Source organism: Nuphar pumila, chromosome 14 (assembly GCF_984573655.1).
Source record: "Nuphar pumila chromosome 14, dmNupPumi1.hap1.1, whole genome shotgun sequence".
Classification (NCBI taxonomy): domain Eukaryota; kingdom Viridiplantae; phylum Streptophyta; class Magnoliopsida; order Nymphaeales; family Nymphaeaceae; genus Nuphar; species Nuphar pumila.
The window spans coordinates 61,411,584-61,435,987 of NC_143262.1; the positions used below are offsets into that span (position 1 = coordinate 61,411,584).

The window sequence follows — 24,404 nt, forward strand, 5'->3', positions numbered from 1 at the left end:
TTATGTTTTAAGCCTTTAGCAAGGAGAACATCTTTGATGAGAGGTTTATCGATATTACCAATATTACCAATACCAATTATCAGACCTTTATTGTTATCTCCAAAGGTGACATTTCCACCTTCTTTATGATGAAGAACATCAAAAAGATCTGGATGTCCTGTCATATGTTTTGAACATCCACTGTCTAGTATCCATCTGTTCTTCTTCTTTGGAGCCTGCAAAATACTAAGTAAAAATTCTTTGTGGTACCCAATTGGGTCCCTTTTTGTTAGACTTAGGAACCCATATCAATTTTGATTTGGGTTTGTCTATAACTTTAGAGGAGTACAAAGTATGAAAGTTGTAATGCTCCTGCTTAGGTTCAACAAAACCTTTGATGAAAATAGTCTTTTTATTTATACAAGAAGGCTTATTCATATGAGAATAACCAATACCATTCTTGTAAAAAGAGAATTTTTCAGAGGATAGGAGTTTATTCAGGTTCTCTTTCCCTTTAGTAAACTTGAAAACCGTTTTCATAAGGTTTTCAGTTTTACTTTTTAATTCTGAAATTTCTACTTGAAGATTTATAGTCTTGGAACTAGTAGAAGATATTTCAGAGGTAATCATACAATTTTTTCTTTTTAACTCAGAATTTTCAATACTACGTTTTTCATTTTTCTGAGAAAGCTCTAAATTTTTAGATTTCAAATTTTTATTTTTGAGAATCGTTTTTTTTTTATCCTTCAAAAAGTTCTTGAAAAGCATTTTGAAGTTCTTCGAAAGAAAAATCGAGAGATTCACTTACAGAGTTTTCTGCCATGAAGCACATGTTGGCAGTTTCAGCTTCATCATCACTTGACTCTTCACTTGTGGATGGTTTTGAATCATCCCATTGAGCATGCAGAGCCTTTTTCTTGAAGAACCTTTTCTTTGGTTCCTCAATTTTAGATTTTCTTTTTAGAAGAGGACAGTCACATCTCATGTGACCTGATTTATTACACTGATAGCACATGAAATCTTCCTTAGAGTCTTTTCTTTTCTTGTGCTTATTTGGAAGCTGGTTCTTTCTCATGAAGCGCTGAAATTTTCTAGTGAGTAGCGCAATTTCAGATTCTTTTTCTAAGTCTTCATTCTCAGAAAGAGTTGGGAAGGCTAGAGTTTTCTTTGTAGGTTGTTCCTCGTCCCTTCTTTTCTTTATATATACTTCATAGGCCATAAGATTGCCTATTAAGTCATTCAGGGTAAGCTTGGATAAATCTTGAGCTTCTTCAATTGCTGTAGTCTTTTTCTTCCAATCAGTTGTGAGAGATCTCAAGATTTTCTTCACCTTATCTGTCTGGGAATAGGTTTCTCCCAAAGATTTCAGGTCGTTGGTGATGTTGGTGAATCTTGTAAACATCTCTGTGATGGGTTAATCTTTGTTTATTTTGAACAACTCATATTTTCGGACTAGAGATGAGATTTTGGCTTCTTTCACTTTGTTGGTTCCTTCATGAATGACCTCCAGAGAATGCCAAATATCATAAGCAGATTCACAAATAGATATTCTATTGAATTCATTTTGATCAATAGCACAATACAAAGCATTCATAGCCTTTGTATTTAGAATGGCCATCTTCTTTTTTTCATCAGACCATAAGCCATAGTTCTAGGATAGAGATGTGTATGAATGTTCAACAATTTTCCATACAGCAAAATCTATGGACTTGAGAAATATATTCGTTCTACATTTAGAGTATCCATAGTTGGAGCCGTTGAAGAAAGGAGGACGAGATGCGTGTTGACCTTCAACATCACGAGCATAAGAGGTTGATGCCATAAGTGTTGGATGACTTGTTATGTCGAAACCAGCAAACCTGCTCTGATACCAAATGAAATTCCACTAGAGGGGGGGTGAATAGTGAAATATGAAATAGATCGATAAATTAAAAAATAAATGCAATAAGGCACAACACATAAAACACAAGATTTATACTGGTTCGATCGAGTCACTGACCTACATCCAGTCCCCAAGCAAAACACTTGAGCTTTTCACTATAACATCCGAGTTACCAGATAAATAGTACAACACCCTCTTCCTCAGAGGTCTTCTTCTCTCAACAAAGAAGGGGAACACCCTCTTCCACATAGGTCTTCTTCTCTCAACAGAGAAGGGAACACCCTCTTCCACAAAGATCTTCTTCTCTCAACAGAGAAGGACAACACTCTCTTTCACAGAGGTCTACTTCTTTCAACAAAGAAGGAATACAGTGAATAACAGAAAGTTATAATACTTCCTGTAGAACCTTCAGAATGATATGAATGCACGAATGAAGGATTCTCAGAATGTTTTGTTTTTTTCACTCAGATGATTCGCTTTGTCAAAGAGCTATTCTTGACTTTTTCTCTTTCTTTTCTCTTTCTTTTTCTAAGCTCTCTTTTTCAAATATCAAATAGGAATTTTTCTCGTTGTAAGCTCACATGTCTCTGTTTGAAGAACTATTTTGTTTGTGTTTATATAGCCTTCAAAAAATAGTCGTTGCCCTTTTTGAAATGATTGTCTTTTTGGGATGTGAGATGTCAAGTCATTTTAAAAAACAACTTTATGTATTTTTCGAAAAAGTCTTCTTTCTATAAGTGTAGTATTTGGGGTATACTATTCGTTGTAGTATTTTAGGTATGATTATTTTATGTAAAAAGTCTATTTTCATAATAAATGATGTGTAGTGCATTGAACGTTGGATTTTAAACCATCATGTAGTTTTGTCTTTATTCAAATTAATGATTTCTAGTACTTTAATATTTTATTTAGAAATCGTCACTTCTTTACTTAAATGAGTGTAAGTACAATAAATGCTTTGAGTTCTTTATTTTATAAATAGTCATATCTAAAAAAATACTTTATGATGTGCTACTTAATGTCTACAGAGAGAATGAAGACTTTAAGCAAGTCGACATTCTTGAGTGGGGTTAAGATAGTCATTTCTAAAAAAGTTGTTGAGGTGGTATTTAATGTTTTACAGAAAAAATGATGACTTTAAGTAAGTCGACATTTTTGAGTTGTATAAAGTAACTAAAGTCTTTTCTAAACATATTATAATATTAGTTTTCTTTGTTTAGTTCAACTAGCCGATTTTTATGTTTGTTTTTTTCCTTACATACTTGAAATCATTATTTTTTATTTCTTTTTAAGTTGTCTTATACATGATAGAAGGTACAATTAATGCTTTTAAAATCATGAGCTATTATATCTTGTCAAAATACCTTTTTCATAAAAGTTTGTAAGAAGGTACAATGATTAGATTTCAAAAAGGTGTTTTTTGAAAATGTCGTATACTTTTATGAAACATAGCTTTTGTGAATGAGTGGCTTGTATGATAAAAGCATGTAATATGCAATATGCATGCTTCTGAAGGTTCTGTTACATATGACTCTAAAGAAGAAAAAAATCTTCATCTTGAAGTAGCCGATCTCTTTTGATGATCTTTAAGAATGAATTACCCATCAAGTTTTTTCTTCAGGGAGTATGATGGCACTAAGGTTGTACTTGAGCAGGAGGTCTTCATCCTTTTTGGGTGAATTAACCTTGCATCAAATACTCATTAAATACATGACAAATCATATCCAGTCATAATATAACATTATTCATGAAGGCATATTATCATATCGTATATGACAGTATATCATATTGTGTGTCATCAAAATATAGTTTCTCAACACTTTTGTCTCCTTCTATGCATCCCATACGAATTTAGATTTTATCCTCTTTTAGTAAATTTTTTTTTACTTATTGTTTGTTTTATTAGGCCATTATTCATCTCACATGATATTGCTTTTACTCACCTTCCTTTCACGATTTTTTTTCACATCTCATCACATCTTCACATGGAAATCTTTAAAATCTATGGATCATAATTCACATCGTGGAATACACCTCTTTGACTCTACTCTTTTATCATTTTTTATTTCATCCATATTTTTTATTACACAATACTTCCAATAAGCACTCCATACTCAAACTATGACATATTTCTCTTTACGATAGACCTTCCTATATTAAGATTTCCTTTTATAGAAAAATATTTTTTTTTTGAAACTATGTTATTCTTGTCATCTTTCCTAATATAATATACTCTCCTCAACACTATCTTCCAAAAAATGATTTGATCTATCATTCACAAGAGTCTTAAGCTACAACTCACGAGTCCTAAAATTCAACTAAAATCTAACCTTCATTCACTTCAATTGTCATTCACTTGCTATCATAATAATTTTCATTCCTCTATTTAATGAAATGATTCATTCCTCGCCAAATTTATTCGAAAATTCTATCATCCAACAAGCTCTTACGCTCTTCATTTTCTCATTTTCTCCAAGTCTTTATTCTCTCAAGATTAGTTGCAATTACATCCTCCTCAAGAACTTCTGATGTCAACATGATTGAGGCAGCCAAATTGAGATATCCTGATCTCATTCACCACTTCAACTCCATTAACTCTCTGCCCATCCAAACTTGTAAGCTTGTCCACTTTGAGGCATTCCCTTCTTTTGACTTAGAAACCTCCCTTCAAGATTTTGTTTACATATTAGGATCATCCAACCCTGTCCATTTATCCTCAGCTAATCAAAATTTTCTACACCAACCTTTCAGTTAACCATGATCAGTCAACTATCAAATCCATGGTCCATGGAAAAACTTTTTCTTTCGACATTCCTTTGTTAGGCAGTATTCTTAACATTCCTTCTTATGGCATCGAACTCCTCAACATAGTACCTATAGATCGTATCGTGTTTAAGAAGATCCTTCACTCTACTCGTTCAACCCACTTCCCGTGGCATTCAAGCAATTTGAAACCTCATGCTCTACTGTTGTCACAGATCCTATCCTCCAATGTCTTCCCTAAACCACCATCCAAGGGATTCATCGCAAACGAAATTTCTCTTCTCCTCTATGCGATCTTCTCTAACTTTCCCATAAATTGGTCCAACATTATTTTCAACAACATGTTTACTTTTCGCACCTTCCGTTCTCTCTCATTCGGGTATTTTATCACACACATACTTCAGTATTTCCAAGTGCCACTTCGAAATGATGTCGTCTCCTATTCCATACATGTCTTTGATGACTCCTACCTTTCTGAGGAAGGGTCACCTCAACACTACTCTGACAACGAAGGCCATGGTGAAGCAGATCGAGCAGCAACTTCTGAACTAGACATCTTCTCAGCACTTGTCAATGTCCAGAATACCCAGGATCTCCTTCTAAGGAACCAAGCTTTCCTGCACCAAGCCTTTGAATCTTTTAAGATAGGCCAAGATACTTTACTACAGAAGTTCAATCCCACATCTGATTCTGACTAAACTTTTTTCATTTGAAGAATAAAATACATTTTGGTGCCTTTATAGAGTTTAAAATAAAATTAACTCTCAATATATCCTGACTATGGCCATTGATATATGTTTTGAATTAATTTTAAATTAATCTCTGATAAAGGGGGAAAACATTTAGAAAAACATGATGATTTTTGGAAAGAGATCCAGTGTGGACCTAATATTATTCCATAAAAGATGAAAACCCTAAGTTTTGTTCACATTTTGACTATGGCCATAAATGCAAATCATCAATTTAGGATTTAATCACCTTTTATTAGAATGGTGCTTGTGTCATTCGTGTTTCACCATAGTGTTATTGAAAATGAAAATAAAGATGCAACATTTTGATTATGAAAATAGAAAGTTAAACTACACGCTCATTCATTCTAAACTAAGCATAAAATAAACTTCTCATTAATTGGTTTATTACAACCTTTGAATTGATACAACAATTGAACAGAGATAACAAAAATAGAAAATCCTGCAAAATGAGCAAACTTATTAGAAATAAATGTTGGCTTTTATGGATTTCTCCTCAATTATTGAAAAATTGAAGAATATATCCAAAATTAGCCTTTTATGCCTCAGATATAAAGAAAATTAAACAAAATAAACACATATGACGTATGATTTTGTAAAAGCATTTGAAAAAGCATTTTTGGAGTTTCAGATTTTTGCAATTGGTGCTTAAAACATATAAATTCATTTTAAAACTTGAATTCAAAGTGAATTTAACCTTGAAATTGAGATTTTTATGAAAATCTATTGAAAATGATTGAAAGGAAGACCAATAAACTCCAAAGCTTGTTTGAAATGAAGTCAAGGCATTTCAACTTGATAAAATTCATTTTTAATTTATGAAATACAGGAGTTATGTTTGAAAATTTGAATTTAAAAGTGATAAAATGCCCATTTTAACTTCATTTTAACAAAGCAATGCTTCTTTATGAAATCAGTTTTTGAAAGATGCAATGAATGAATGGTCAATGACCTTAGAAATGTCTAAAATCGTATGCAGATGCTTAACAATCTGATGAATGTTGTAGAATTAAAAATGCCAGGCAATCATCTAAGGAAAACCCGAATTTGGATTCTCTTATTTAGATAAGACAAGATTTTGCAGAATCAGGATTTTGCAGGTGAACCTGTTACAGCATTCTGAGTGGACAGAAGTCTTAAACGATTTGATTTTAACTCAAAATGAACCTCTGGATTCACAACACAACAAGGAAGCATTTCTTTTTTACAGAATATCAAAATCATTCTTGAAACTAGAATTATGATAAAAACACTAGAGCATTAATTTCAGAAACAAGAAATTAGATTTTAACAGATAGGTTTCAGTAAACTGGATGTTACACAAACTAAACAGACCCAATTTCTCCCAAATTTGAAGAAAAAGTTGCTTAACTCAATTAAAAAGCTAACTCAATTTACAGAATTGAGAAATCAATTTTTGTTTAAAAATGGAAAGTTCAAGAAGTCACTGTTTTCAAACAGGAATAGAACCTGTTACAGAATTTGAAATTCTGTAACCAGTCTCAGTTTTCAATAAGTTTGAAATATTAAATAAGCATAGAAAGTTATGAAACTTTTTAGATATAAACTAGACACATAGAGAAAGAAAACCCTTTTTACGGATTTGGAAAATGATCTCTCGTTGGGGAGATATGACTCTTACAAGATGAACTAAAAATCTGTGTCACTCGAATAAGGTAGATTAATAGGAGTCTGGTTTTTTATTCAAATGGGGTATCAAATGACCATAGAAATCAATGAAAATTTACAGCAATAAACTAGACTTTATAACAAAAACAACATATTTTACGTATTTGAAATCCAATCTCTGGTTAGGGAGATATGATCCTGACAAGTTGGTCCTAATTCGGGTAGCGATTTACAGTGATTTATATCACAAATCGTTGCAGTGTTTAGCGAAAAACACTACAAATCGCTATAGTGAAGTCCAACAACACTATAAATCGCTGTGGGTCTCGTTGGAGACCCGGAAACACTATAAATCGTAGTTAAAAGACCGGACAATACTATAAATCATTGTGGGGCTTGTTGGAGACCCAAAAACACTACAAATTATAGTAGAAAAACTGGATAACACTATAAATTGTTGTGTTGCTCATTGGAGACCCAAAAACACTATAAATCATAGTAGAGACTCATTGAAGACCCAAAAAGATATAATAACGATTTGCTGAAGAATATTGCCAATCAGATGGCGATTTGTTGAAGTAGTGCTACAACAGTCATGATATGGGGGCCAAAATCAGAACATTTACAAAATCTTGATACAGGGTTCTGGTATTTAATCAAAATAAAATTGCAATTGACCATGAAAAATTCTAAAAATTTACAAAAATTAACTAGACATATAAATGAAGATAACTCGTTTTACAGAATTGAAAACTAATCTCCCATTAGAGAAATAAAATTCTGAAAAATGGATCAAAATCTGAGTCATTAAAATAATATAGGGTGGCAGGGTTATGATTTTTGACCCAAAACAGGTATGAAAACACCATAAAAATTTCTGAAATTTGGTATGGACAAACTATATTCAATTTAAAAAACAACCCTTTTTACGGATCGGAAAGATCATCTCTGGTTAAGGAGAAATTACTCCCGCAAGTTGGCCCTGATTCTGCTAAAATCCTGACGATGCAAAATAACAGGTTCTGAACCTTGATTTTTAAAGTGGGTCAAACAAACTCAGAATGATCTATTTTTTGGTGAAGAGCATGAAGACATATGCATAAAGTTTCAGTAAAAAATTCAGATTAAAATGAGTTCTGGTTAATGGATGATGAAAAATTAAGACAGAAAATGCATTAAAAGAAAACCAAAAATGGCTGAGGCACAAATCTAACTTGTTGTAGCCCATTTGAAAGAAGGATTTGATCTAAAAAGATCAAATCACTTCAATTCTTTTGGCTCAATCAAAATATGTTCAATAGAGATTAAAATGCAGCAAATAGGAAGATGAAAACTCATATTCTAATCCATTAATCATGCTATGACAAGAAATTTTAAGGGAATAGAAGAGGAATACTCACCTTGGCTGAAGGGGTCTGAAAGAAAGGGCTGAAAACTTCTCTAAATTTCGTAAACTCCAAGTGAAGAGGAGAGATGAGAGAGAGAGCTGACCACCAATCGCTGAATTCCCTTCCTCCTTCATTTATCTTCTTATCCTTCTTTCTCCTCCTTTTTCTGCATCTTTTCTGCTCATTTTCTTCCTTCTTTTCCTCCTTCGTTTCCTCCTGTTTTTCTTCCCATTTTTTTGGAGGGTCTTAGGGCTGAGGCAGCATCGGGCGACCTTTCTTAAAAAAATATTTTTTTATGATTTTAAAGGGTTTAAAATCTAAGTTAAACAAAATATAAAAGAGAATTTTAAAAATAACGAATTTAAAAGGAGATTTTTGCAAAATGATGGTTGTTTTCAAAAGATTTTTCTTAAAAGGGCTTTTTAAGCTAAAAGAGGCTTTTAAAAAGGAGGTTTCTAAAATTGATTTGTATTTTTTCTTTTCCTTTTTGTATTTTTTTATATTTTTGAAATAAAACTCTAAAAAATGAAGGGAAATAAAGGGGTTTACAACTATTTTTTTGTATTTTTGAAAAAAATATTTACGAAAGATTGGTTTTCTGAGAATTCAGGTTCGATTTCCTTAGAAAACGGATTTGGATTCTGATTTTGAGGAAGTATTCGAGTTTTGAACCTCGAATTGAGAAACACAGAGTAAATGGATCCAAATGGATACCAAATGGACTGTCTGAGCCTTTCAGAAATTATTTTGGTATTTTTGTAAAATTGATTTTGAAAATTGGATGACGAGGCTCAGATTGGAATTCTAGCACATCCAGATATGAAATTGAGTCAAATATATAACATGAATTTGGATTCTAGTGAATCTGAGAAATAACTGGAATTTGGATTGAAAATGACTCAATTTATTCAGAAAGATGAGGTCAGAGACCAAGAGGGAAATTTTATAAAATTTTGAAAAATTTGGGGTGTTCATAGTTTTTCAGACATAGGATTTGATACAAATTTTGTAATGCCCCGAATTTCTAAAACAAAGCTAAGTTAAAATTTTCATGAATTTCTTTTTTTTTCTTTGCAGCGAAACTTAGAAAAGATTTTAGCAGCGGAATCAGACGATAATGAGTCGTCAGTTTTGGAAAACTCTGAGCATATTACAGGTATGTGGCCAAACAACTCATTTACCACAAAGGTGTTCCATTTTATCGAAAACCACATGTTTATTACAACATCACTACTTGGAAAAATAATATAGGTTTAATAAAAGGAAACAATACAACTCTGTCTAGAGAAATCCTGGAACTCGATGCCGCCTTGCTCTGCATATCGCAACGCAGGTTCAACACCTAAAATTCCCATAAAACGAGGTCAGAACCACTGATGGTCTGGTAAGCAAGCAATCATACATTCATTCAACTCAAATAAATACATGGACCACTCAGGATTGCAATTTGCAATAATGACGCTCAAGTCTCCATGACTTAGCGTATATCGCAAGAGCCTCCTTTGGGCTATGAGTTGAACACCTCACTCAAGTCTTCATGACTTAGTGCAAGCCTCTTCAGAGTTGTAATTTGAATCTCTCACTCAAGTCTCTATGACTTAGCATTGACCTCTTTCGGGTCTCGAAAGGATGCCGAGCTCAAGTCTTCATACTTGGCATATTTGTATCCCACGAATCTAAGAACAGCTCCTCGAGCTTTGCTTAGTCATGTAGATACAACACGGGTCTTTGCCTAGTCGGTCCAGTCATATACCGATCATGACACTTTCACAAAGGTTATGCAGGACTGACTCAACAACGTCCATTCATACATTCAAGCATCGCTGAACCTAAGCTAATGCTTTGTTTCGATAATTAACCCCTCCCTCTGTGCTTAAGGGAGGTATATCTGAGCATCAACGCGATGATCTGGGGGTTGATTATTCTATGTATTTTTAGATACCCCAGAGGCCTGTTGACCGCATCCCCTAGTAGGACGGTGCGATCCATACCAGAAGAAGTCTCCACTGGGTATTGGATGCATCCTGCTACTACAACAGTTGGGTTCAATCCTTAGATATTTGAGAATGACCACGACCTTCATACCTCTGAGTGATGGAGGTCATCATAAACTCTATCAGGTTTGAGGGTAATATATGTCACTCAAGGCTGCGCACCATCTTCTTCGGTGAGAAATTCTGATGGGTTTGCTGGTCTGACAAGCTATTAATGCATGCCTACAGAGCAGCCGTTGAGAAATATGTATCTGACCCCATTCAGTGTGCCCCTAATATGGTCATCAACCGCGGGGTCTTTTCATTTTATTCATATACATGCTTAACTCTGCTCTCGACGCTGCGGCCATCACAAGCATCTCACCTCTTCCGGGTGGACAACGTACTCTAGCTCTGCAGCTCTTACGAGTCTAGTTGTATATCAGTCTCTCAATGAGCATGCATATGACATGATCTCAATGGATCGGCTGCTCAGCGTATATCATCGCTACAAACACTTAGACTCGTTAAGGCGCAGCCTTTACTCTGGCACAACGGCCCTTACGAGTAAGGTGCCATTACAGGCAACAGGGAGACGAGCCATTCTGGCATTGTTCCAACCACAGAGCATCTTCGTGCCATTCAACTAGTTCTGGCAGCTCTTCTGCCAACCATTTTGCCAGTACTTCTCCTGCTTCAACGATAGGAGTGCGACAAGCCTTTCTACGTTATAGAAAGTACTGAGGGTATATGGACAACACCTCCTCTATATGATGGAGTAATATGCTAAACTCTTTCTGAGCTTAGTTGAGCTTCTTCAGAAAATTCTGCAACACTCCCTCTCTTTAACTGAGGAAGCGTGCATTTCCTTTAAGCTCGGTGAACATCTTTTCAGAATTTTCAGCAACACTTCTCCTCTTTAATTGAGAAAACACTACGTTTTAACTCAAGAATGGATGCACATCGTTGTGCGTACTTGCATCCATCAAGATTGATTGGAACCTTGGGCCACAGTCAGGCCGTACGCAAATGACTTAGTCTTTACGAAAAAGCAGTTGCGCAAAAGCAAAGTCTTTTCAATAGGGGCTTCATTCGTCAAGCATAATCTTGATCGAGAAGCAAAAATAGAATCACATTGGCGATTTAGAGTGTATCTCCATTTGAATGCTCACTTACGCACCATATATGTAGTATAAGTAGAAACATGTGCTTTATATGGCGATGGCGTAAAGGAATGCATATACTTATTGTTCGGGGTGTGTAACCGAATAAAATATTTTACATATATATTTACAGAAAGCAGGAGACTTGGCGTCATTCAACACGATGACATAATTTAAGTGCGTAATCCGAAGTGCATAATTGGAAATTGCAGAAAACAGGAAGCCTTGTCATCATATGACGTGATGGCGAATGATAAATTACACAAGCCTTGGTGATATAAGATACGACGGCCATTTCCAGACGATATACACTAAGATCAGTATGCAACGATAGTTATGATGCGAGTGAGTGAACACTGAAGTGTCCTAGAGAGCTCAACCAGAAACTAGGGAGATATACTATTTTTAAGAACGCATATACTACGCATTCGAACATATATATATCTAACGATAGTTACGAGGTGAATGCGTGAACACCGAAGTGTCCTAGAGGGATCAACCAAGAACTAGAATCAGATACTACTTCAGAAAGTATATGCTATATACAAACAAGCAAATACTTGAGAGAGATGGATCAACGAAGCAAACTTACTTCAAATCGCAAAAGAAACGACTCTGAGATATCTCTATCTGCTTTAAAGGCTTCGATCCTCCTTTCGAATGGTCAAACTAGGTCAGATGAAGTCAACCTAGTTGAGAAAGAGGTAGAGCAGGTCAAGCTGCTCAACCCAAGTGGTTTGAACCAAACTGGGTTCGGTCCAAGTCAATTGGGTTCAGCATGTTCAGACTTAGCCCAAGCTGACTGGGTCTAGGTAGAAAACCAAACCAGAGTTTGGGACTAAAAAGGACTTTGACTTTGACTTCAAACCCAATTGGGTTCAAGTCAAGTCAACTAAGTTTGGACCACGTCAGGTGAGCTAGGACCAGGTTAGGTAGGTTAGGACTAGATCAGGTAGGCTCAGGCCAGGTCAAGCAGGTTCAGACCAAGTGGGCTCACTGGGGGAGGTTTAGGAAAAAGAGAGAAGGCTAAAAAGGGGGGGGGGGGGGATGATTTTTCTAAAGGGGGGTACACCTCTATTTATAGAAAATATTACTTGGCCCCCAAGTAATCCCTTTTACCCCTATGCCCTTAGCTTTTCAGAAATTTCAAGAGGTTCCTTTTCAAGTGGGGCCCACATGGGATATTTCCATGGGATATTTTATGGGTCCCATCAAACATTTTCTGAGGAATGTTTTTGTGGGTCCTACCAACATTTTTGTGGGTTTCGCAAAATTTTTGGGTTTTCGGCAAATTTTTTTTTTGAAAAATTCTGAGTACGTCATTCTCTTTGTATTGACGTAACTAAGAAAGTTGGCTTGTGAAAATCTCTTGATTTTGTTCATGTAGAAAGTTATAACTTTCAGAATGTTTGAGGATATATTGGTGAAGCGACGAATATCCTAAGTATATCTGGTTCATAGAAATCGATTCATTTCGTATTTCGAGTTTTTTCACCTGAAATGCCTCATGAATTTTATTCAGGAATTGTCTGAAAAATTGTGGGTCTTACATCTTCGGTTGTTGTTCTATCGGCAAGGCTCCATCCGACGTGCCCTACACCACAAGCTAGCACCCAAGTTCTATGGACCTTTCTTTATCTTGTAAAGGAAGAGTGGCTTACCATTTAGATCTGCCTACTGGAGTTTAGGTTCATTCTGTGTTGCATCTCACGCCTGAAGCCCTATAAGGGAGAGTGATGCAGTGTATGTGGCGAGCTTGAGAAGAACATGATGAAGACATGTTCGAGAAACCAACCTAGCTCATGCCCGGCTTAAATGAAGTTGCATGATCAAAACACATATTTTTGGAAATTTTTGGAGTTTCATTTTTTAATGTGTTTTCAAACACATTTTGTCAGAGATCGGATTTTTGGCGTAATTAGATTTTTAAATTTTAATCCTTGTATTTTTTTCTTATTTTTATTTTTAGGTTTAGATCTGATGGCCTCTTAGGATCCATTTGGGCCATTGAAGGGTGTATACGGGTTCGTGGTAGATTTTTTAAATTTTAGATTCATTTTGTGAGAAAAACTGAAACCAAAACCCACGCAGGAGGCTAGGACAGTCTTTCAGATCCAGTCGAGCTCGATCCTAGATCCAGACCCACTCGACCTTTAAGACAGTCGTAAGAGAGAGTTGAGAATCCATTTTTCGCTTCCCTTTCTTCCCTGCTGCCACCTTCTTCTTCCTTTTCCCTTCTTCCCCTGTAAATCAGCGCCTATTGGGATAAACTGTTGGACATGCCCCAGCCCATAAGCATACTAGGCAAATGGTGATGCAGGCTGGATGAGCGCCTGGTCCAGAGGTACTAGTGCAATGGAGTGGGAGTGGGGTCACGTAGAAAGAGGAGAACCAGATCCTAACATTTTTGCCTTGAGTACAAAGAGAATTTGAGAGAAGTGAATTGTTACTGACCACCCTAGGTCTACCCCAGAAAAGTCATCCCACGTATGGACTTGGATCCGATCCTGGAGAGCCACCCCACCCTGGGGGAGTTCCTGTTGGAATAGGAATAGGAGTGAGGGACGTCTCACCTTGGAGAAGTCCTATTTGGAGCATGATTGAAGGACGCCTCTCTTGTTAGAGTTTCACTCTATGTGAGAGTCCTACTTCTCTTGGGATCTTCTCTTGTTTTGTCTTCTTAATTTTAATTGATTTTGTTCTGGTTTGGATTAATAAAGTTTATCTGAGTTTTTGTGTCTTCTTTTTTGGCTCTAAGGGATTAACAATCTCCCTCTACACCCAATCTTTTTTTCAACACAGGATGGAGAGATCAATATTCTCTCTCCTCCCCAGCCGACGTCCCCTGCAGGGATCCACTACCAGCCCTCCCCTCCTAGAACTGAACTTCCCCTGAGGTTGGGTTCTTAAAGTTTCAAACATTGCAAGCACCTTTTTTTTTTTTTGTGAGAACGGAGAAAAGGCTATCTCAATATCAGAGTTCATTGGCGTGAAACCCTACATCAGTCTTTCTCACGAAAAAGTATACCCAGCTTCAGCCTTCTAGCAAAGGATGACCCATGAGTTACGAACTTGTGATGCCTCGTTAACTTGATGGCATTTATGAGTAGCCCCGTAATTTTCTCTTGGCAATATAAGCATATGATTTTTCTTTATGAAATTTGATAAATAGTAGGCTAAAACAGCGACATCCAGAGATGATACCTTTTTTAACTATGAAATCTTTTGTTCAAAAAATTGTGGGACCCGCAGGTAAGAAAGATTTCACAAAGCACATTTTATCTCGGGAAATTTGTGTCCGACATGCTTCGTCAAGGGAAGTTATCAAGAAGTGACCTATCGCTTGCCTCGTAGACACCCAAGGGCCCAACAACCCACAGTTGTCACGTGGCAGCCAGCCACGTCATCCGCTGATTTGTGTACTCGTATTCCTTCAATTACAACTTGAGGCGTCACGTCTCACCAACCATAACACGTGTCTTTCATGTCCTCTCTCTCGCCTTCTTCCCCCCCCCCCACCAACCCACCGCATTACGCGCTTACCTACCAACCAACTCAAACGCTACTGCCACCATCTCCCGTACTTTACATTTTCCGGCCCTACTGCGCACATTATCAACCCATAAAACAAGGACATACCATCATATACTTGGTTAAAAATAGCACTAAACTGTTCATTAGGACGTGAGTGGGTGAACAAAGAAAAGAAGGTGGTAGACATAAATAAAGGAATCATTACTAAACAAATATAGAATGCATTTTTAATTCATTTCACCATCTTCAACCTCATTATACCTTCCCAACTCTTCCCGATCCCTCAAAAAAGAAAAACAAAACCAAAAGAAAAGTTTAACCATTTGCCGTTCTCGCACACTCTCTTCTCCTTCTTCATTTCTTCAATTCTATCTTCTGGTACATATACAACCACAAAAACAAGGAGAAAGGGGGGGGGGGGGGGGGAGGGGAATGATTGTATTAAAACAACAAGAACAGTACTAAAAACAATGATTGTCTGGGCGATGCATGATGTAGCGTTGCTGCGTATTATGTGAACACGCTCTATATCAAATTAATTTGATGGACATCATGGATAAAGTAGGGAAGAATCGATGCAGCACCATATCTTTAATGATATATGATGTTCAGATAGTAACACATATATATATGATTGCTTCGGTTGATTAAGAAGCATGGGTGGGTGATGAATGAATGACCGAATGGATGGATGGTATAGTATTAAAATTTAAATTCACTGGGAATGATGAGGTGGGTCGGGGCACCAGGGGGTCATGTCCATTGGGTAGCTGCCGAGTACTCTGAGGAAGGTGGTGAACTCCTGGACCTCGGCCAGCGCGTTCTGGGCGCGGACATCGGCCATGGAGGCCTCGAAGTCGACGTAGAACATGTACTCGAAGTGCTTGGCGGTGCCCACGTTGGCGTCGTCGACAAGGCGGATGGGGCGGTTGCGGTGGGGGCGGGACTCGATCTTGGTGAGGCTGATGTTGCGGAAGGCGAAGGCCGAAAGCACCTTGAACAACACGGAGGTGCCCTTGTCGTGGGCAAACACGATGCTCGTCTTGAAGGGTCGGTCCGTCCTCGGCACGATGGGCTCCCTCGCCAGCATCACGAACCGCGTCACGTTGCTCGAGTCGTCGTGGATGCCGTCCGCCAGAACGTTCAGCCCGTACAGATCTGCGGCGCGCGAGCTGGCGATGGCAGCCGTGTCGCGCAGGCCGTTGGCCGACACGAACTCGGCGGCCCCGGCCGTGTCGTCGACCGCCTCGCGGACGACGTTGAGGCCAAGCTTTGTGAGCGTGAGCTCGCACTGCGCCAGTGCCTGCGGGTGGCTGATCACCCGGGTCAGGTACTCCTTGCGCACCCCGGGCAGCGCGAGCAGGCAGTGGTGGACGGGAAGCTGCACCTCCCCAACGATGTGGAGGCGGTGGCGGAGGAGCAGGTCGTAGTTCCGGTGGATGCTGCCGCCGAGGGAGTTCTCAACGGGGAGCACGGCGCGGTCCGCGAGCCATAGCTCGACGGCCTGGAAGGCCACCTCGAACTGGTCGCAGGGGATGGCATCGCAGTTGGGATAGGCCTTCTGTGCAGCGGCCTCGCTGTAGGCGCCCGGGACGCCCTGGTAGGCCACGCGCAGCTCCGAGCCGTGCATCGGCGCTGGGGATAGGTCGGTGATGGTCAGCGGCTTGGGGAGCTTGGAGCTGACGGGCACGATATCGAGGGAGCGGTGGCCGTTGATCGAGGCGAGGTCCAGCCTCTCCGTCTCCGTCTCCGTCTCCCTCCCTTGCTGCTGGGACACCACCTGGCTGGCCAGGATGGCGCAGGAGCTCTGCCAGTCGGCTCGGCTGGGCCCCACCCCGCCGGAGAAGCTGCTGCTCGGATCCGGTGGGCGGTATATGCACTGGATCGGATTCCTGGGCCAAGGGACGGAAACGGTGGCGGGCTTCTTCTGTTGGTGGCCGGAGAAGACCTGATGATGATGGTCGGCCAGAGAAATGGCGCTGCTGCTAAAGGACACCGTCTGCATTGCTTTTGCCTCTTGTTTCTTGTCTTCTTTTTTCCTTCCTTCTCGTCCTTTATATATATTTACAGAGAGAAAGAGAGAGACTTTTCTTCTTCTTGGTCAGTACCAAGCCTAAGTAAAATGACTAGCTTGGCGGAATTTATATCTGCCGACCGTGTGTTAAATTACGGTATTATACATTTTCTGGTGGTCAAAATATGAGGATGCCTTTTGCTCTCGTAAATGATATGGTATTTGTCTGTCCCGAATTGCTCAAGCGTGCATGCTGGAATTCGAGACAGAACGGTTGTTGGGGCTTTGTGTTCTATATGCATTTGTTCGGTCCTTTGGGACGGTACCAAAGTTGGGTTATGCCATGTACCCAAGGCCCAGAGTTGTGCGGTTCACCTAAGAATATCATTCCTTTTCCTACAATTATGAGGCGAGCTTAGTCTGCTTAGTAGTAGGTAGAACCTGCTCTTCAAGGCAATATATAAGACGAGCGGGCATACAGTTCAGTTTTGATGATTTCAATTTAGCAATCTGAGCCTTGCTTTTACACTTTGAATGGTGTGTCTTCATAGTTTTGAGACTAACGGAAACATAGCTCCTTCTATGTCAATACCCAATGAATCTGAATATAAATCCTATTAAAACCGAAACCCAATTAAGCGTAAACATCGGGTTTTAAGCTAGTTGGATTCAGATTCGTTTTTTATCTTTTTCTATCCTACTTCAAATCTGAAGGTCAGATCCGATTAAACTAGATTTGGTAATGCCTAGATCCAACCCGTTCACATGTATCCCTACTTCCCCGCAAACTCCATGATAACTTTAAATGATATGGACTATCATTTGGTACTTCCCAGGTCAAGGAGGCGGAAGCAGATCAGATCAGGTCATGCTTTTTGCTCATGCCAACATCGTGTCCGTCTGTTTGCATTTTGGATGAATGCCACGTAGCATATTACTATTCCGTTGACTTTTAAAATTTTCAAAATACAAAACGGACGGCCACTATGTTGGCATGAGCAAAAAAGTTCATGTTGAGCATGACCTATCTGCTTCCCAAGGAAGCACGCCTGGGCTTGCCTTTTGGCCCTCAAATCAAGTGTCCCTCTTGTCTTTGACAATAAACTTGAGAATGCTTTTGTAAAATGATGAGAGAGAGAGGTAGGCCAGTACCAAACGTGCACCTACCACCCATGAATGGCAACATATGTGTGTGTGGGGGAGGGGGGCGGACGCAGGAAAAGGTTAAGGAGAAGGGAGAATAATAATGTGGGGTAGGGGGTTCACCATTTCTACCTACGCAACCAACCCTAGCAAGCCAAAGTCGACTGCCTCCTCTGTCCAAGTCAACATAGACCGCTACCCCCTTTTACCCAAATTAATAGAAATTAAAACTTGTGATGGGAAAATTTGGTGTCAATTGTAACCACCAAGAAACCTCAAAGCCATATCATAAAATACGTCACTTTGCATGGTTGGAAGGGTGGAAAGTCAAAGTCTTCTGCTTTAGGGTTCATTTGCATGTAACGGAAGAAGAAGAAGCTGCAGCACCTCTTCCGCGGAAACAAAATAGGACCCTCCCATGAGAACGCTTTCTGAGAAAGGGGGTCTTATGTGTATTTTGTCACTCCTGTTGAGCTAAATCCGCGTTCCCGTGTTTGTTTTTTCATTTTAGGCCCCACGGAAACATGCCCATCGATGCATTTTGGAGAAAAGCGCCAATTTTCCGTGACAAGCAAACGGGCCCTTTTGAGCTTTGTGCTCTGAAGAATAGATTGCTAATTTAACACAAAACTAGACAAAAAAAATTACCAGGCATAGTGGTGTGCCGAATAATAGATGCATCTATTCATCCCGAATGTAAGCTAAGGTAAACATTTGCAATGCATCATAATGCATTTTCTCAAGTTGCCCCGGGAAATAAGATGAATTGCAGGTAGTTTGGCTCGTAAACAACTTGCTCAAATTCATAAAATAAGTTCAATAAGCCAAACACAAACAATAGGTATTTGGCTTGGCTCAGATGGGCTTGTATAGGCTCGTATGTAGTAAATTAATATATATTTTATATCTGTAAACACTTTAATTTTGACTAAGTCATTATAAGGTTATGCTAACTTAAACTTTTGGACTCCAAAACAACATTTTTTAGATTTTTATTCAAAACATCAATTAAACTAGAGGATCTTAGTTTTTCAACGAGCTAAAAAACAGTTCAATACGATATCGGAGTAGGAAGTTATGACAAAAATAATGTAACTTATTTTATGAAAATTTTGTTTTTCATATAGGTCCTACTTTGAGTGCATTTTTTATCATCAAAACCATTGAATTGGTTTTTTAAATTAAAAGATTAATTAAAGTTGGGGATGTTATCTTTCTAACGCATCAAACAATGCCTTAATATAATATCTGAACAAAAAGTTATGGCCAAAACAAGTTACTTTATCATAACAAATTTGAAGTACGACCCGATTAAGCATAGAGATTCAAAATTTTATTATTCAATCCGTAGAAAACCTCTAGCAACTTTATCCACACCTGCCATTTGGATAGAAACCATCCAAAAGTCTATCCTTGTCTATGTACAGCCCCCAAAAAATATAATTATGTCATACTCAAAGTCCTATACCAAGTAAAACTCTTATGGATGAGTTTATCCTCTATAAAGATAAGAAAAAATCTATTTGGGTTTGATTTAAACTTAGTAATTTCTGAATTTATATCCTATATAAAATTCTTATAAATAGGGATAACCCCATATAGTTTTGGAGGATCAGAAAATCTGAAAATCCCATACCTAAATATTGGCTCGGTAAATAAGCCTACCTAAGCCCTACCTGGATAAAAAAGAAATGAGAAAATTGTGATGGGACTTTTGGATGAAGATCCCAAAATTATAACAGAGAGATTTTGATGAAGTCTCATGGTTGAGACAAGAATAAGCTTTTGGAATGGTTCAGGTTTAGCCATTGACCTGGATGGGACAAAGATATCTCAAAATAAATTTCAGGTTAAACCCTTACCTGAATAGGGAAGAAATACATGAAAACCATGCTGGGACATTTTTGAAAAATACCTCATGAGACGAGGCTCAGGTACAATCCTTACCAGAATGGATATGAAAAGCACAGATTCCTTGCTAGGATGGGGAAAACCATGATGGGACTAGAAGAAATACCTCGTCAAAATGAGGCTTAGGTTTAACCCTTACCTGAACGGGAAGGAAACACCTCAAAAAATGAGGTTCAGGTTTAGCCCTTAACCTGAAAGGGGAAATGAAATATATGGATTCCTCGTGAGGATGGGGGAAGACCATGATGGGACTTCTGGATTTTGCACAAAGGATCCAAAAGGCTTGCAAAAAGGCAAGAAAAGTGAGATAGCAGGAGGAAGATGAATAAGGCAATTCTTTTGAAGAAGTATAAGGTGAAAATATATAAGGTGAACAAATGCATAAGGCAACATGAGGCAATTCTTTCGACAATGCAAAATATGAATAGGGAAATATGAGGCAATTCTTTCAACAATGCGAAAGATGAATAAGGTAACATGAGGCAATTCTTTCGACAATGTGAAAGACAAAAAAGGTAATATGAGGCAATTCTTTCGACAATGCGAAAGATGAATCACAATACAAAGGAGTAGGGCGATTCTTTCAACAACGCGAAAGAACGAATAAGGCGATCCAAAGGAGCAGGACGATTCTTTTGACAATGCGAAAGATGAATAAGGCGATCCAGAGGAGCAAGGCGATTCTTTTGACAATGTGAAAGATGAATAAGGCGATCCAAAGGAGCAGGGCAATTCTTTCAACAATGCAAAAGACGAATAAGGCAATCCAAAGGAGCAGAGTGATTCTTTCGACAATGCGAGAGACGAATAAGGCGATCCCCAGGAGCAGGGCGGTTTTTTCAATAATGCGAAAGATGAATAAGGTGATCCAGAGGAGCAGGGCGATTCTTTTGACAACGCGAAAGACAAATAAGGCGATCCAGAGAAGCAGGGTGATTTTTTCGACAACGCAAAAGATAAATAAGGTGATCCAAAGGAGCAGGCCAATTTATTCGACAATGCGAAAGACAAATAAGGCAATCCAGAGGAGCATGGCGATTCTTTCGACAATGCGAAAGACGAATAAGGTGATCCAGAAGAGCAGGGTGATTCTTTCAACAACGTGAAAGACGAATAAGGCGATCCAGAGGAACCGGGCGATTCTTTCAACAATGCGAAAGACGAATAAGGTGATCCAGAGGAGCAGGGCGATTCTTTCGATAACGCGAAAGACAAATAAGGAGATCTAAAGGAGCATGGTGATTCTTTCGACAATACGAAAGATGAATAAGGCAATCCAGAGGAGCAGGTTGATTCTTTTGACAACATGAAAGACGAATAAGGCAATCCAGAGGAGCAGGGTGATTCTTTCGTTAACGTGAAAGACAAATAAGGCAATCCAGAGGAGCATGATGATTCTTTCGACAATACGAAAGACGAATAAGACAATTCCATGATGTATCAAAATGGACATCAAGTTCTTATTTCATATCAGAAAAGCTAAAGAATATTGCCAAAATGATAAAAATTACAGTTGATTCAAAGTAATTTGAAAGTAAGCACATTTGTTTGAAAGATATTCCCTCTTCTACCTAGAGTATTACCTCCAACTGGGCTAACTCCGTAGAATCCAGAATCAAGGTCACATTATTGTTGTTGGGTTTCTTCAAGGAAGCTATCCATTTCCTTGATATGAGAAGAAAAAAAAATTTTCTCAATATCATAAAAGCAATTGGGTGGAAATGATATTGATAAAAGAATTTCACATGAATAAAGATGATTCTTGACAGTTTTGGCAGCTTGATATCTGGGTTTTACCCATGATGATCTTTTTGCACTCTTTTTAAGACATATAATTTGAGCTTTCTTGGGGTTTGGCGAGAATTTCATTGCATCAACCTTCAACTTGGAGATGCTCTGATTTTCTCTAGAAGGACACGTCACAAACTCCTTCAACTTGGAGATGATCTAAGTCTTCATTGGTCCCGAGAATAGGATTGATAATATTGTCTCTTTGATTAAAAATCTCTTTTGATGATAGCATTGACCAAATATCATTTAGGGATTGGCGGGAGGTTCATTATTTTAGTCTTCAACTTGACGATGTTTTGAACTTTCCCTGGAAGGACACGTCACATGATCCTTCAACTTGGAGCTGATCCGAGTCTTCTTTGGCCCCGGGGGTCTGACTCATCCATCAGTCTTCAACTTGATGGTGATTGAGAGATCCCTTTTGCAGATATATAGTTGCAGCTTGATAATTAAAGAGATATTGAAATCAAGTGGATTCCTTTTTCTTTATCACCCAGGATATTTTTGCTGCCTTATTACCACAAGAATGATCTCTAAAAATGTGCCATAGCTGCGATCAATATCAATCACTTATGGCCTTTTGATATCATTGAATTCTCCTTGCTAACCATATCGAGGATTTTTCTTCATCCTTTTGGTTGACCAATAGAAAATATGAATTTTGAGTCTTTCTTCACAAAAGCTTCATCCTTTTGGAAAGAATACTAAAGGTAATCTGAGGTGATTCTTTTATGTAGTGAAATATTAGAATCAATAAATGTTTTTAAGCAAATTGGCAAAATGTCCGAGAATCCTTTGTGAAATGATTACTCAATATCAATTTTGATAGGATCTTGGATCGAAAATTAAATGGAATGATGTGAAAGTAAGATTTTGAAATCCCGACCAGTTATAGAAACTGGATTTTGAAATCCCGACTAGTGAAAACACTAGATTTTGGTAATTTCGACCAGTTGTAGAAACTGGATTTTGAAATCCTGACCAGTTATAGAAACTGGATTTTGAAATCCCGACCAGTTATAGAAACTAGATTTTGAAATCCCAACCAGTGAAAACACTGGATTTTAAAATCCCCACCAGTTATAAAAGCTGGATTTTGAAATCCCGACTAGTGAAAACACTGGATTTTGGTAATCCTGACTAGTGAAAATACTGGATTTCGGTAATCCCGACTAGTTGTAGAAACTGTATATTGAAATCTTGATCAATTATAGAAACTAGATTTTGAAATCCTCACCAATAAAAACACTGGATTTTGGTAATCCCGACCAGTTATAGCAATTGGATTTTGAAATCCTGACCAGTTATAGAAACTGGATTTTGAAATCCCGACCAGTGAAAACACTAGATTTTGAAATCCCGACCAGTTATAGAAACTAGATTTTGAAATCCCGACCAGTTATAGAAACTGGATTTTAAAATCTTGACTAGTTATAGAAACTGAATTTTGAAATCCCAACCAGTTATAAAAACTGGATTTTGAAATCCTAACCAGTTATAGAAACTGGATTTTAAAATTTTGACTAGTTATAGAAACTGGATTTTGAAATCCTGACCAGTTATAGAAACTGGATTTTGAAATCTTGACCAGTGAAAACATGGGATTTTAAAGGTAATCCCAACTCAGAAGTTGGTTTTAAAAGAATATCTGAATCAGAACTCGGATTCTCTAAGGAAAGCTTGAAAATTTGAGTCAAAACTCGAGTCTTTAAAGGAAAACTAGAAAGTTTGATTTTAAAGAGAGAAAACTTGGGTCAAAACCCAAATCTTCAAAGGAAAACTAGACCAACTCGAATCTTGAAGGAAAGAAAATTTGAGTCGAAAGTCAAATTTTCAAAGGAAAGCTGGAAAGTTCGAATCAGGGCTTGAATCTCAAAGGAAAACTGAAAAGTTTAAATTTTGAGGGAAAGAAAATTCAAGTTAAAACTCAAATCATTAGAGGAAAGCTGGAAAGTTCAAGTCAGGGCTCAAATCTCAAAAAAAATTTGGAAAGTTTAGATTTTGAAGGAAAGAAAACTCGAGTTAAAACTCAAATCTTCAAATAAAAGCTAGAAAGTTTGAGTCAGGGCTTGAATCTCAAAGAAAAATTAGAAAGTTCAAATTTTAGAGGAAAGAAAACTCGAGTTAAAACTCAAATCTTCAAAGAAAAGCTGGAAAGTTCGAGTCAGGGCTCGAATCTTAAAGGGAAATTGGAAAGTTCAGAGTCGAAACTCGAATCTTAAAGGAGAATTGGTAGTTCGAGTCAGAACTCAAATCACAAAGAAAAATCTTTAATCAGAATATTGAATTCTAAAAGTTGCCAGTGCAAGAACTGAATTCATAAATTGGCTCGATCTAGGATCGAAAATTTTGAAAACGATCAGTTCGAGGACTGGGTTCTGAAAATGGTTTGATCTAAGATCAAAATTTTTGAAAAATGACCAGTTCGAGGATTGGGTTCTGAAACGGATTCAACTTGCAAGTTGAATTTTAAAAGATGAAAAAT

The 24,404-nt window shown here is 38.0% G+C and overlaps 1 protein-coding gene across 1 annotated transcript; it reads right to left on the reverse strand.

The window, feature by feature from the left end:
* Window positions 1-15,240: 15,240 nt before the first annotated feature.
* On the reverse strand, window positions 15,241-17,147 carry LOC149816875 (arogenate dehydratase 1-like). The gene has a single exon (XM_089987865.1). It carries the CDS (start codon window positions 17,063-17,065, stop codon window positions 15,776-15,778), a length of 1,290 nt encoding a protein of 429 aa, XP_089843991.1. The 5' UTR covers window positions 17,066-17,147; the 3' UTR covers window positions 15,241-15,775.
* Window positions 17,148-24,404: the final 7,257 nt, after the last annotated feature.

Coding starts and splice junctions, on each gene's coding strand:
- LOC149816875 (XM_089987865.1), bottom strand. CDS start 17,065: ATGCAGACGGTGTCCTTTAGCAGCAGCGCCATTTCTCTGGCCGACCAT.